The 16,090-nt window shown below is 42.1% G+C and overlaps 1 protein-coding gene across 1 annotated transcript in view; it reads left to right on the top strand.

Annotated features, from left to right (window-relative positions):
• Positions 1-14,890, top strand: part of LOC132398443 (chondroitin sulfate glucuronyltransferase-like) — a 32,380-nt gene extending 17,490 nt beyond the window's left edge. Inside the window, exons 3-4 of the mRNA XM_059977898.1 lie at positions 4,195-4,377; positions 9,792-14,890. Of these exons, the coding sequence (XP_059833881.1) occupies positions 4,195-4,377; positions 9,792-11,051 (1,443 nt within the window). The 3' untranslated portion in view covers positions 11,052-14,890. The remainder of the gene's footprint in view (positions 1-4,194; positions 4,378-9,791) is intronic.
• Positions 14,891-16,090: the final 1,200 nt, after the last annotated feature.

The raw sequence follows: 16,090 nt of genomic DNA, 5'->3' as shown, positions 1-16,090 counted from the left end.
CCAGAAGGATTTAACATGCTTTATTAAATCCCATTCTAAAAATCCCTTCTGTTGGCACATTTGTGTGAAGTGCCTAACACTAATTATTGATCAGAAGTGGTTAGAATGAGCATGAACTGTAATTTTTAACTAAGCTTCCTTTTATAGATAACTACAAAAGAAATAATGAGGTTTGATAACAAAACTGTACCAGATGTTGACTGGGTCTTGTTCACTAACAGTTTCCTTACTTCAATGCGTAATTCCCCTCATATCCTAGATTTTCCCTCATATCTTGTTCTGAGACATACAGTTAAACACTCTGCCTAAAACTCTTAGAAGGTTTTGACTTTAGTCACTCACGTGTTCACCACGAACCCCACTCAAAGTGTAGATTGCAGTGAGGAACTCTCAAGGTTAGCTACTGCTAAAGAAATGTTTTGAATTAAGAAACCAAACCAAACAGCAAAATCTCATTGTGCAATGTTTAATTTGAGTTAAAGTACAAATTTAATATATTTGTATCACCCCAACAACCCAGGAGTATCCAAAGGCCCATCATCCCAGCAGGCCACTTGTGAGGTATAGCTCGAGTCATTTGAGTCACAGAAATTGACCCTTCAACCCACTGAGTCGGTTTCAAACAATTTTTAATGGCATTTTTAAAAAATTCCCCACAAGTTCTACCATTCTTCTACACACAAGGAGCAATTTACAATGGCTAATTAAGTTACTAACCCACTCTTCCTTGGGAGGTGGGAGGAAACCAGAACACTAAGGGGAAACCCATGTAGTCACAAGGAAGTGTGCAAACATCACATAGACAGCACCCAAAATCAAGTTTGGATCCAGGTCTCTGGCTCTGTGTGGCGGTATTTTTAATAAATGCTGCACTATGCTGCTGCAGTTATTTTGTAGCATAGAAAAAAAACATGTAATTTGTGCACAGTGACTTCCCATAATCATTGACTTTGCACATCTCTCTCCACCCATCATGCCGTCACCACTGGTATCTTAAAGCATTGAGTCAAGATCTCAGTATGGGACATCACATACGAGAACACTGGTTTAAAAAAAAAGACAGAAAGGCAAAATATTTTTTCAGTGTTGAGAGATGGAAAGATATTGGTGTTCAGAAAGACCTGGGCATCCTTGTACATGAATCACTGAAAATTAAAATACAAGTACAGTGAGCATTTTGGACAGGAAGCAGCTTAATGGTCTTTGTTGACAGGGGATTTGAATTGAAAAGTAGCAATATCTTGCTGAAATTAGAGAAGGAATCCACAAGTGATCCGGAATATTGTGTGCAGATCTGTTCTCCTTATAGACGGGCTGTTATGTTGCGATAGAGGGAAGCAGGGTGTTTAACAAATTGATTACATATTCATTTTATGAGTGATTTCAGCAGAGTGGGCCTGTGTTGTATGACATTTTAAATAATGAGAGGTTATTTCATTAAAATGTACTAAATTCTACAGGGTTAGAGAGGGCAGATATGGAAATGGATGTTGGGCTCACATTCTCAAAGTAAATGGCTGACCATTCAAGGCAGGGTGAGAGGAAATTTCTTCAGCTAGAGAGTAGCAAATCTTTGGAATTCTTTCTGAGGGTGCTAGATACTATGCAAGACTTATGAGTGGAGTTGTGTGCAAGTTGATAGTATGGTTAAGAAGCTGTATGGTTTGTTGTCCTTCATTTAGTTGGATTGAGTTCAAGACTTGTGAGGTAATGCTGCAGCTCTATAAAACTGGTTAGACTACACGGAGCATTGTATTCAGCTCTGGTCACCTCATTTTAGGAAGGAAATAAAAGCTTTAGAGAGGGTGTAGAGGAAATGTACCTGAATGCTGCCTGGTTTAGAGAATGTGTCTTATGAGGAAATGTTGAGCAAGCTAGAATTTTTCTCTTTGAAGCAAAGGAGGATGAGAGATGACTTGATAAGAGGTTATAGGAGGCATGAGTAGAGTGAACAGCCAGTGCCATTTCCCAGGGCGGAAAATGCTGAAAGCTATTATTATGAATCCGAATCAGGTTTATTAACACCGGCATGTGACATGAAATTTGTTAACTTAGCAGCAGCAGTTCAATGCAATACATAATCTAGAAGAGAGAAAAAAGTAATAAATAAAATAAAAATAATAATAAATAAATAAACAAGTAAATCAATTACAGTAGCTGTATATTGAATAGATTTTTTAAAAATGTGCAAATAACAAATACTGTGTATTTAAAAAAGTGAGGTGGTGTCCTAGGATTCAATGTCCATTGAGGAATCGGATTTAGGAGGGCAAGAAGCTGTTTCTGAATCACTGAGTGTGTGCCTTCAGGCTTGTGTACCTCCTACCTGATGGTAACAGTGAGAAAAGGGCATGCCCTGAGTGCTGGAGGTCCTTAATGTTGGATGTTGCCTTTCTGAGACATCACTCCCTGAAGATGTCCTGTGTAGGCTAATAGCCAAGATGGAGCTGACTAGATTTACAACCCTCTGCTGCTTCTTTCGGTCCTGTGTAGTAGCACCCCCCAACCTCATACCAGACGGAGGTGCAGAATGCTCTCAATGGTGCAACTATAGAAGTTTTTGAGTGTTTTTATTGACGTGCCAAATCTCTTCAAACTCTTAATGAATAATAGCCCCTGTCTTGCCTTCTTTATAACCTACATCGATATTTTGGGACCAGGTTAGATCCTCAGAGATGTTGACACTGAGGATCTTGAAGCTGCTCACTCTCTTCACTTCTGATCACTCTATGAGGATTGGTATGTGTTCCTTCATCTTACCCTTCCTGAAATCCACAATCAGCTCTTTCCTTTAACTGATGTTGAGTGCCAGGTTGTTGCTGCAGGAGCAAGAGAGAGAGTGAGAGAGAGAGAGAGAGTGAGAGAGAGAGAGAGAGTGAGAGAGAGAGAGAGAGAGAGAGAGAGAGAGAGAGAGCAAGAGAGAGAGAGAAAAAAAGGGCCTTTGAGATGGTGATCACAGGGTCATCAGGTGCAGCAGGGATCTTCACAGCTGTAGTTGTGTTCTCCTTTTCAAAGCGGGCATAGGAGGCGATGATTTTATCTGGTAGTGAAGCATCGCTGCCATACAAGCTATTGGGTTTTGCTTTGTAGGAAGTAATGTCTTGCAGATCCTGCCAGAGTTGCCATGCATCCAATATTGCTTCCAACCTCGTTCCAAATTGTCTCATCGCCCTTGAAATGGCCCTCTGCAAATTATACCTGGTTTTCTGGTACGGGTCTGGGTCACCAGACTTGAATGTCACAGATCTAGCCTTCAGCAGACAATGTACCTCCTGGTTCATCCATGGCTTTTGATTTGGGAATGTACAGAAAGTCTTTGTAGGCACACACTCATCCACAGAGGTTTTAATGAAATCGGTAACAACTGCAGCACACTCATCCAGGTTCAAAGATAAATCCCTGAATATAGTCCAGTCCACCGATTCAAAGCAGTTCTGGAGGTGCTCCTGTGTTCCCATTGTCTGTATGTTCTTGGTGCTGCAGTCTTCAGTCTCTGCCTATACTCAGGGAGTAGAAGTACAGCCAGGTGATCAGACTTCCTGAAGAGAGGGCATGAAATAGCACGGTCGGCATTCTTGATGGTGGTGTAGCAATGGTCCAGTGTGTTGTTCCCTCTGATATTGAAAGTGATCTGTTGATGGTAGTTGCTTAGTAATTTTTTAAGAGTGGCCTGGTTAAAATCTCCCAAAACGATGATGAAGGCATTAGAGTGTGCTGTTTCATGCATGTTATTACCATTGCTCAGATCATCTAAAGCCTGCTTGACATTGGCCTGAGGTGGAATGTAAACTGCTACCAAAATGACCCCACAGAACTCCCAAAGTAGGTAAAAAAGAATGTGGTTCCAAAACACTTCAAAAATTAAAATATATTCGAAAATAACCAAAATGGGTTGAAGACAAGGAATTTGCACTTGACAAATCTGTTGGGGTACTTTAAGCTGCAATAGGCTGGGTAGATAAAACCAAAAAAAAAGACCAATGAAAGGAATTTAATCCCTACTACATTCTAACTCTCATCAGCACCACAGCTGAGGTTGATGCAAGCCATCACTGGCTGGCAGTCTTTGCAGTGAAGCATACTAGAGTAGAGGATTCCTTGCTGTAAGTGGAAGGGTTTGCTGCTGACTCCAGTTTTGAAGAAGTCTATCTGCTCTCTCATGCTGTTCATTTCATAAAGTGTTTGTTCTTCCAGAATGTGCGCTACCGATCCTTTCAACTGGGCAAGAATACTGACCCAGATAAAGAAGACAGTGCAGAATTCACAAAGGCCTTCACTGTTCATCTGGTGCCTCACCCTATGCTGATGTATCGCCTTCATCGCCGATTCAGTGAAATTGAACTGGAAAAAACATACCAGGAAATCAGAGAACTACAGGTAACATTTGGTTAGCATTTACACAGCTCACTGTAAGGGTTATTAGTGTGTACAATCTGTGAATAAATTTTGAAGCTACCTTAGTACTTAAGATTTTAGAATTGCTACTGAGGTGTTAAGTACTTGAAATATCATAGGAACATAGAAAATCTACAGCACAATACTGGCCCTTTGGCCCGCAATGCTGTGCTGAACATGTACTTAGAAATTACTTCGTGTTACCCATAGCCTTCTATTTTTCTGAGCTCTGTGTATCTATCCAGGAGTTTCTTAAAAGACCCTATTGTATCTGTTTCCACCACCATCATCGGCAGCCTATTCCACACGTTTACCACTCTCTGCATATAAAAACTTACCCCTGACATCTCCTCTGTACCTACTTCCAAGCACCTCAAAACTGTGCCCACTCATGTTAGCCATTTTAGCCGTGGGAAAAAACCTCTGACCATCCACACAATCAATGCCTCTCATCATCTTATACACCTCTATCAGGTCACCTCTCATCCTCTTCTGCTCCAAGGAGAAAAGGCCAAATTCACTCAACCTATTCTCTTAAGGCATGCTCCCCAATCCAGGCAACATCCTTGTAAATCTCCTCTGCACCCTTTCTGTATTTTCCACATCCTTCTTGGAGTGAGTTGACCAGACTGAGCATAGTACTCCAAGTGGGGCCTGACCAGGGTCCTTTGTAGCTGTAACATTACCTCTGAGCTCTTAAACTCAATCCCACGGATGATGAGGGCCAATGCATCATATGCCTTCTTAACCACACAGTCAACCTGCACAGCAGCTTTGAGTGTCCTATAGACTTGGACCCCAAGATCTCTCTGATCCTCCACACTGCCAAGAGTCTTGCCATTAATACTATATTCTGCCATCATATTTGACCTACCAAAATGAACCACCTCACACTTATCTGCGTTGAACTCCATCTGCCACGTCTCAGCCCAGTTTTGCATCCTTTCAATCCTGTAACCTCTGATGGCCCTCCATGCTATTCACAACACCCCAATCTATGTGTCATCAGCAAATTTCCTAACCCATCCCTCCACTTCCTCATCCAAGTCATTTATAAAAATCACAAAGAGAAGGGGTCCCAAAACAGATCCCTGAGGCGCACCACTTGTCACCGACCTCTATGTAGAATATGACTTGTCTACAACCACTGTTTGCCTTCTGTGAGCAAGGTAGTTCTGGATCCACAAAGCAAGGTCCCCTTGGATCCCATGCCTCCTTACTTTCTCAATAAGCCTTGTATGGGGTACCTTATCACATACGTTGCTGAAATCCATATACACTACATCAACTGCTCTACCTTCATCAATGTGTTTAGTCACATCCTCAAAAAATTCAATCAGGCTCGTAAGGCATGACCTGCCTTTGACAAAGCAATGCTGACTATTCCTAATATTCCTAATCCTCCCAAATGTTCATAAATCCTGCCTCTCTGTTTCTTTTCCGTCAACTTACCAACCACTGAAGTAACACTCACTGGTCTATAATTTTCTGGGCTATCTCTACTCCCTTTCTTGAATAAGGGAATATCTGCAACCCTCCAATCCTCTGGAATCTCTCCCATCCCTATTGATGATGCAAAGATCATTGTCAGAGGCTCAGCAATCTCCTCCCTCACCTCCCATAGTAACCTGGGGTACATCTCATCTGGTCCCAGAGACTTATCCAACTTGATGCTTTCCAAAAGCTCCTGTACATCCTCTTTCTTAATGTCTATTTTATATCAGATTTGATACACTTTAAAATGACAATTACAACTATTATTTACCCACAACAGCAACAATCTGTTTTTGTATATAAGTAGCACTGTGAAGTGTCCTAAGGAGCTTTATGAGACAAAATTCAACATTGTGATACATTGGAGTTGCTAGGGCAGCTGATCAGTAGATTTTAAGGAGTGTCCTAAGGAAGGAAGGAAAGTGGAAGTATATTGGGAAGGAAGTCCAAAGCTTCAGCAGGTGGCAGATGAAGGTACGGCTGCCTGTGCTGGAACAATTAAATTTGGGAATACAAAAGCCAGATTGGAGTAGCACACACAAAATCAGCGGGCCAGGCAGCATCAAGGAAAAGAGGACAGCTGATGTTTAGTAGAACCGATATATAGGGCTAGTCATACACAATGGAAACAGGCTCTTCAGTTGACCAGGTCTACATCAAACTGTACTCAAGGCCCACTTTTTATATTCTCTCTACATTCCCATCTGTTCCACAGAGATTCTACTACTCACCTAAGCACTAGGGGCAATTTAACTACAGTCTGTACAACTTTGGGATATGGGGTCACAGGAAGAATGGAGGCTATCTGGGGTTTACACATTTTCCCTATAGTGACATAGGTGTCCTCTGAGCACTCTGGTTCCCTCTCACATCCCAAAGATGTGTAGATTGCTTGGTAAATTGGACACTGTAAATTTCCCTCAGGGTACGTGGGTGTCAGAAATAGTTGGGAGAGAGTGGAAGAGAGAGTTGAAGAAAATATAGGGAGAGTAAAAAAGATTAGTATAGGATCAGTGTAAATGGGTGATTGAGGGATGCCATGGACCCAGTGGGCCAAAGGGCTTGTTCCAATGGTGTAAGGTTCTGACTCATGGGAGAGGGAGGATACAAAATCAACACCCCAAATTATGCACCAAACCACCACTTACTAACATTGTTGTTTTGTCTTGCTGCTGTGTATAATTTTTACATCATTCCTCAATAGCACTCTTCTCTAACCTTGTTTTAGAACATAGAACATAAAATAACACAGCACAATATAGGCCTTTCAGCCCATGATGTTGTGCCAACCTTTTAACACACTCCAGGATCAATCTAATCCTTCCCTCCCACATAGTTCCCCATTTTCCTTTCATTCATATGACTATCTAAGAGTCTCTTAAATGAATCTACCTCTGTCACCATCCCTGTTAGTACCCACCATGCACACACCACTCTCTATGTATAAAACCTTATTATGACAAACACCTATACTTCCCTCCAGTCACCATAAAATTATGTCCTCTTGAATTAGGCATTTCAGCCCTTAAAAAAAAAGGCAATGGCTGTCCACTATATCAATGCCTCTTGGCATCTTAAACACCTGTATCAAGTCATCTCTCATCCTCCTTTACTCCAAGGAGAAAAGCCCTAGCTCAGTCAACCTTTCCTCTTAAGACATGTTCCCTAATCTAGGTAGCATCCTGGTCTAACTCCTCTGCACATTCTCAAGTTTCCATATCCTTCCTATAATGTGGAGACCAAAACTGAACACAATAGTCCAAGTGTGGTCTAACTAGAGTTTTATAGAGCTGCAACATTACTTCATGGCTCTTTAACTCAATCCCCCGACTAATGAAAGCCAACATCCCATATGCTTTGAGGATTCTGTGGATTTGGACCCCAAGATCCCTCTGTTCCTCTACACTGCTAAGAATCCTGCTATTAATCTTGTATTCTGCCTTCCATTTCAACTTTCCTAAGTGTACCACTTCAAACTTTTCCAGATTGAACTGCGTTGCCACTTTTCTGCCCAGCTTTGCATCCTAACAATGTGCCACTGCAACCTACGACATCCTTTACAATATCCACACTACCACTAACTTTTGTGTCATCTGCAGTCTTATTAACCCTTCCTTCCACTTCCTCATCAAGTCATTTTTCAAAATTTTGAGGAACAGGGATGTCAGAATTGATCTCCATGGAACTCCAGTAGTCACTGACCCCCAGGCAGAATAAGCTCCGTCTACAACCGCCCTCTGTCTGCTGAGGACAAGCCATTTCTGAATCCACACAGCCAAGTTTCCCTGGCTGTCATGCCTTCTGACTTTTTGAATGAGCCTGCCATGAAGAATCTTGTCAAACACTACTAAAATCCACATACACCACATTAACTGCTTCACCATATCAACTTCTTTTGTCACTTCCTCAAATAAGTCAATCCGGCTCATGAGGCACCACCTGTCCCTCACAAAACCAAGGTGACTATCCCTAATTACATGATGCTTCTTCAAACTCTTAAATCTTGTCTCTAAGAATCCTCTCCAGTAGTTTGCCCAACAATGATTTAAAACTCACAGTCCTGTAATTCCAAGATTATCCCCATTATCTTTCTTGAACAAAGGAATAACATTTTACACCTTTCAATTTTCTGGTACTACTCCTGTGGCTAGTGAGGATGTAAAGATCATCACCAAGGGTGCAGCAATTTCTTCCTTTATTTCCTCTGGTAACCTGGAGAATCTCCCTTCCAGCTCTGAGAACTTATCTATCCTAATGTTTTTCCAGAAGTTCCAGTACATCCTGTTTCTTATCGTCAACATGTTCCAGCATACTAACCTATTCTATGCTGTCCTCACATTTGTCAAGGTCCCTGTCACTAGTGAACACTGAAGCAAAGTATTCATTAAGGACACCCCCATCTCCTCTGACTCCAGGCATATTTTCACTTTTGTCCCTGATCAGTCTTACCATCACTCTAGTCATCCTCCTGTTCTTTCCATACTTGTAGAACACCTTGAGGATTTCCTTAATCCTACTCACCAAGACCCAAGACCTTCTTATCTCCCCTTCTACCTTTCCCATGTTCCTTCATAAGCTACTTCTTGGTTATTTTATAACTCTCAAGAGCCCTGCCAGATCCTTGCTTCTTGAATCTCATGTATGTTTTTTCCTTCCTCATCACTAGATGTTCTAATCTCTTGTCAACCATGATTTTTCTATCCTTTCCCTGCCTCAATGGGACAAACCTATCCAGAACTCATGCAATGCTCCTTATTAACAACCTCCACTTTTCTGTTGAGTACATGTGTTTCTAGTTTATGCTCTCAACTTCCTAGCTAATAATACCATAATTTTCTCTCCCCCAATTAAATATTTTTCCATACCATCTGCTTCTCACCCTGTCCAAGGCTAAAAGTCAGGGGGTTGTGGTCACTATCCAAAATGCTCACCCACTGTAAGATCTGTTACCTGACTAGATTCATTGCCTAGTGCTGGATCCAGTATGGCTTCTCCTCTAGTCAGCCTGTCTACATGTTGTGTTAGGAACCCTTCCTGGACACACCTAACAAATTCTGCCCTATCTAAATCTTTTAAACTGAGGAAGTGCTAATCCACCCACACTGAATCAGTAGATGATCCCTTCAGGTTGTTCTCCCTTTCTACAGCTATAATACTATCCCTGATTAGCAATGCTATTCACCCACCTCTTTCACCTCCCTCCATGTCTCTTTTGAAACATTCAAATCCAGAACGTCCAGTGGCTGTTCCTGACCTCGTGACAGCCTAGTGTATGCAGTGTAGTTCCATGTACTGATGTGTGCTTTAAGTTCTTCACTGTTGCTGCTGACACTTTTCGTATTTAAGCAGACACATTTCAAACCATCTAACTGACAGCATTTATGTGTTATCCTCTGTTGTAGATGGAAATAAATAACCTGAGTAAGCTGACACCAGAGGGAGAAGTGGGAGCCTCCTGGCCAATTGGCATCAATCCTCCATTCAAACCCAAAACCCGCTTTGAAGTCATAAACTGGGACTATTTCACAGAAGAACAGATTTACTCGTGTGTCGAGGGGGCTCCCAAGTGCGAACTTCGTGGAATCAACAAAGCAGACATCAAGGACATTATCGAGACAGCTGTGCAGCAGTTGAATGAAAAGTACCAGCCCTTGTTACATTTTCGCAAGCGCCAGCTGCTCAACGGCTATAGGCGCTTTGATCCGACACGCGGTATGGAGTACACACTGGATCTGGTGCTGGAGGCCCATACCCAGAAGGGGTACAGCCGGGCCATTGCAAAGCGTGTCAGTTTGCTACGGCCACTCAGCAATGTTGAGATCATCCCCATGCCGTATGTGACCGAGGCTACTCGGGTTCAGGTGATCCTGCCCCTGACAGTGCATGAGCAGGACTATGTGGGGAACTTCCTGGAAGCCTACTCCATGAATGGCCTGGACTTGCACGACAATATGCTGCTGACATTCCTGTTCATCTACGACCCCTTTGACGCACAACGCGTGAGTCAGAACGATGTTTTTGCAGGAGTCAAGTCCTCCATAGCCAAGATCGAGAAGCGATACACTGACGTGAAGATCCCATGGATAAGTGTCAAAACAGATATTCCTTCCCAGGTTAAGGTCATGGATATCATCTCCAAAAAGCATCCGGTAGACACCTTGTTCTTTATTGCTAGTGTCTGGACTGAGATCAATGGTGAATTTCTCAACCGTTGCCGCATGAACACCATAAGTAATTGGCAGGTCTTCTTTCCCATCCACTTCCAGGAGTACAACCCTGCTGTCCTCTACCGGGAGCAGCAGACCCCCTCTTCTGCTGAGTTTGTGAAGGATGGCCATTTTGACCGGCGCATATTCAGTGAGGCTTGCTTCTTCAACTCAGATTACATGGCAGCCCGCACCAAGATGGCAGCGGACATCCTGGACAATGATGAAATGCTGGAGAATATGGAGTTGTATGACGTCTTCATCAAGTACTCCAGCCTACACGTCTTCCGAACAGTGGAGCCAGCCTTGGTGCAGAAGTACAGTTACAGAACGTGCAACCCAAGGCTCAGTGAAGATCTCTATCACCGCTGCATGCTCAGCAATCTGGAAGGGCTGGCATCGCGCTCCCAGCTGGCCTTGGCTATGTTTGAACAAGAACAGGCCAATAGCACTTAGATCTGACTCTGTAGCAAGGACTAATGTAAGGTTTAACCTTCTAGTATTTTCTTAGAGAAACTTGTTACACTGGGACTGTAGTTTGGCTTTTAGCCACTGGGATCTTGGTTCAAATCCTACATGTTTTGACAAAGACAGAAGACATATAATCTTTCAAAAGGAGGCTGATTGAAAATCCAATCTAATCTCAGGTACAATCCAACAAAGAATCTTTGGTTTCTCACTTTCCTTTCCAATTTATGTATTTTATAAACAAATTTAGTATCACCCATTCATGGATCCCCTACTTAACCAAAGGTAAGAATCGTCATTCCTGGTGACAAGGTGACCTTGGGCTTTAGCTCTGGGATCTCTGTTCAGCAGCTGATGGTGCTGACCTGAGTTGGAAGTGATCCATTCTCCAGACTGAGCAGCCCTTATGTCACTGAACTTCAGCAGATCTTAGAGGTCGTATCGCAGATGAGCTTGGCTAAATTCCACATCTCAGTCACATTCTCAACTTGTTCCCTGTGGCAAATCAAGTAGGAAACAAAATATCCAACAAAGGTTTTGCAATTAATAAGAATTTTAAGAAAAGTGACTGATGAGAAAAAACTTTTGGTTCTTCTGAGGCCACTTCTCTCTCAAGTCCTGTGCACTCTCCCTATCATACTCTACCTATTCATTTAATCTTTGACATATGAACCCTTCACTCTCTCATCCCCACTCAACCCGTACATTTAATCCCCTTTCGGGGTTGTTGTGTAGTGCTTAAATTAGGAGACCAACCAGAAGCTGAATCTAATAATCCAGAGACCGGTGTACCTATCTCACCTTTGGACTTTACAATTTAAATTTGTTAATCAAAAACAACTAATCTTAGTGATTATGTTTGGAACAGCTACTGCTTATCAAAAAAAACATTTGTTTAATGTCATTTGGAGAAGAAATGTCCTGTGCTTACCTCTCAGCCAATTGTGACAGCAGAGCCACACCATATGGTTGACTCTTAAATGCTTTCTGAAATGGTCCAATAAGTCACTATTTAAGGGCAAATAAGGACAGGCATACACCCAGATCCCAAAGAAAGAATTCCCAAAAAACCATACCCGACCCTTTCCCCCAGCCTCCCAGTGACCTCATGGTTCCTTTGGGCAAAGTTCTGCATAAGCATTCCCCAGTGTTAAAGTGAAAGGTAGAATTTGAAATTTGCAGTCAAGCTCACATCTCCTTAGACCTGACCTGCTGCATTCACCTAATTCAGTCAGGTACATTCAGTTAACTTTTGAAATGAGTCTGATGCAATTGCAATAATTGACCACCATTCCCTTGGGTGAAGACAAAACAGCTGTAAATGTTGGGATTCTGGAATCAGTGAATGGAAATAGTACAGAAGGAATGGAAATAGTTCTGCCCTTCGTGCTTGTGCTGCCAAGACTTTGTTTGAGCATTCTAATTAACATTACCTGCTCCTTCCCTGCTCTTATTTTCCCTTTAAATATTGATCCAATTCTACTGGGATGTAAGAGTTAGTTGAGAAAGCTAGTGGTGTGGATAGTGAGGAAGGGTGTCTAAGGGACATTAGAATATAATGAGCTAACTGTCTGCAGATGGAATTTAATCCTGACAAGCGTGAAATGATGCATTTTGTTAAGTCAAATAGGAGTAGGGCTTACATTGTGGGGCACCAAGGAATGCTGATTAACAGAGGAAACAGGACTCATAATTCGCAGTGAGGTGGTAACCAGGTGGAAGGGCCCTTTTCTGAGCTGTATGACTCTGACATTAAATAGATGAACACTTGTCAGAAGTTGGGTGGTTCAGACTTACATCTTCACCTGAGAGACATGATACCAGGACCCCCAGAACAAAGCATTCACTGAACCTATCATGTCACCTCCCTACCCACTCATGCTCTGTCTATCCACTCTGGTCTGATCACAATTGTGGGCAGGAAATGGAACAGTTATTCATTCACGTCTGGTTTGCTTCTGGATCATGTGTTGGCTGCACATGGATGACATACTGTAGGACCAATAGAGTGAAGCTCCTCTGTTGCCCAATCTCAAGTGCCGACCATTCTGCTGTTTGTCCTCAGATTGGCTTTTTGGGCTTGACACTGACCATGGGGGTCTGGCTATATTTGAATCTCTTTCTCTGGTGGTGTGAGGTCTGGGCCTTGTACTCTTGTATTTGATTAATCAGCCCACTGGTATTACCCACGGTGATTGAGTCCCATTGTGAAGTATGTTATAACAGTTCTGATTTAAGAATGTAATTGAAGTGTACTTTGGAATTGGTTTATTATTGTTACATGATCCAAAATACAATGAGAAGCTTCTCTTACATACTGTTAATACAGATTAGATCATTGCAGTGCATTGAGGTAAAACAGAGTAAAATAATGCAGAATAAAGTATAACAGCTACAGATAAAATGCAGTGCAGGTAACAATGAGATACAAGATCATAGTTTGATAGCTGCCTTACGAATGGTGTCACAAAAATGTCATTCAGCCTGCTGAGCACACCCTAATGTGAGAATTCTGTAAGCCAATCACATTCCTGGTCTTCTCCACAGTTTTTTTTTCCCTTTTTGATTATAATCCAGTTCCTTTTTGTACGCTATAATTGAATCTCGCTTAATATTCTTCCATCAACTCAGGCTTGCTGCTCTTTAACATAAAAAGTTTCTTTTCTCATATCACATCTGATTCTTTTAATTGTCTTCATTCTACAACTTCTGGATCTTGATCCTTCTAGCTATCCATGAGCCATTCAAATATATATATATATGCGTTCTGCCTATAGCCTTAATGAATATTGTTCCTTTACACAGACGTGAGATCCTGCAGATGCTGGAAATCACACAAAATGCTAGTGGAACTTAGCAGGTCAGGTAGCATCTATTGAAATAAACAATGAAGGGTGTCTGCCTGAAACATTGACTGTTCATTCATTTTCATAGATGCTGCCTGACCTGCTGAGTTCCACCAACATTTTGTCTGTGTACCTACACTGACCTCTGCCAATCTTCTCAATCCCAAGTAGATCAATCACAACTCCTCAAGTCCGTCTGTGTAATTCAAATTCATTTGCCATATTCACCTTGATCCCATTGGTATCTTCTCTAAAGCATTCACATTTTTCATTAAGTATGGATGTACCATCTCAGAGAAGCAGTGGCTGGATGGAAGGGACTGCTGCCTCCCAAAGTTCTCTGGAGAACTTGACAGTGTGCCAATCCCAGACAACCTCATTGAGAGTTTCAACCAAGCCACTGCAGAGGCCCCGGTGTCCCAAGTTAGAAGAGGATTGAATGGCATTTCAATTCTGGATTAACAGCTTGCGGTCTCCTACAATGGGGGGGGGGGGTGTATGTGTGTGTGTGTGTGTGTGTGTGTACATGTTCTTCAGATAACATGTCAAGCTAATAGAACATAGTACAGTACAGCACAGTATAAAGTATATTGTACAGTAAGAACCAAGATCAACTAGATGTCCCAGAGCCCCTAGTTGTTAAAAGAAAAAAAAATTATTCCTTAACTATTTACAGTGTGTTAGTCATTCATCTCATTGCCAGAGTGTGTAAGTGTATGCACATGCATGCTCACTGTCTGCTATGTAGACTCACCTCGGTTGCTGCATTTAGAAATAATGTACGTCAACTGCTTAGTGCTGTCCTTGTACTTTGTATTAACAAACAAAAGTATTGCACTTATGTTGGAACAGCTGGTCCCCTTGAGCAGAGGAAACAGTTTGGGCCATCCGAAAGTTTTGTCTTAAAAGCTGTAATTTTATGTTGTAACTGTGTGTACTGAACACTGCTGCCAGCTCAAACAATGACATAGCATTATAATCTGTTACTGTTTGATTTCTTGATGGTATAGAAGGGTGGTGGATACATCGTGCATCACAGGACCTCTTCTGTAAATCAGCTTTGCTATTTTCAAACACCTCTTTGGTTCTCTGAAATTTCTGCCCACATTCAGAGCACAAGCAATTTCAAAAGACCTTCATCTTTGCCACCTCCATTTTATTCTCAGGAACCAGTCTTGGCCAACTATCTGCGCAGCCACTGTTGTCAAGAGCAGAGCATTCACTGTTTTTGATGGGATCTCACTAACATAACAGTGGTTGCATCCTAAATCTAACTAGCAGGAAGTGTTGTGTCTTGGGATATCCTAAACAATTAAGGAGAACCTCAGTTCAATTTAATTTTAATATGTTCATCTTTAGTGGTCTCTCCACGTTGGTTCTTCATCTTTAGTTTTCTGCCACTTCTTTTCAACAGACACACTCACCATATGTAAATATCAACTCACAACCTATATATCATACATACCAGAAGTTCTAGATATGCCTACAGACCATCCACACCCATAGGGGTACAGACACCCATACAGATGTGTGCATCACACAGGAATACCTTAGGATACAAAAGATTCAAATACACATATATAAAGGCAATATACACATACACTGACACCTACACAGAGCTGTACATCCATGCAGAACCAAATAGCACAAAACACTCCCAAACCCCTAGCACCTATGGGGGCAAAGTAGCAGCATATTCAAGAAGAACTCTGTGATTTCCACAAGGTTTTTCACCAGTCAATGTGGGAAACACAGTATCCCTGCGGCACAGACACAAGCTAAACACGTACAAACAAGCTGGATGAACTCAGCAGGTCAGGCAGTATCCGTTGAAAGGAGCAGTCAACGTCTCGGCCCGAAAAGTTGACTGCTCCTTTCAACGGATGCTGCCCAACCTGCTGAGTTCATCCAGCTTGTTTGTACATGTTTATTTGACCACAGCATCTGTAGTGTACATTGTGTTTACAGACACAAGCTACTGTCAGTTGAAGCTCATAGTTTCCTTTATTTATTCTGTCTGCTTACTCACAACATTACAGATGCATTCCCTTGAAGTGAGGAATTCTTTCTTGAAAGTCACTAATCAGCTTGCTGCCACCATCCCTCCAGAGAGTGTTCCTAGAATAAACCCTTGTCTTCATGTCTTTTCTGGTTACATTAAACAGGACAGGCCCTTCAGCC

This window comes from Hypanus sabinus, chromosome 1 (assembly GCF_030144855.1).
Source record: "Hypanus sabinus isolate sHypSab1 chromosome 1, sHypSab1.hap1, whole genome shotgun sequence".
Lineage (NCBI taxonomy): Eukaryota > Metazoa > Chordata > Chondrichthyes > Myliobatiformes > Dasyatidae > Hypanus > Hypanus sabinus.
The sequence above is the reverse complement of the archived record's forward strand: the minus strand, read 5'-3'. Positions and strand labels throughout refer to the sequence as shown.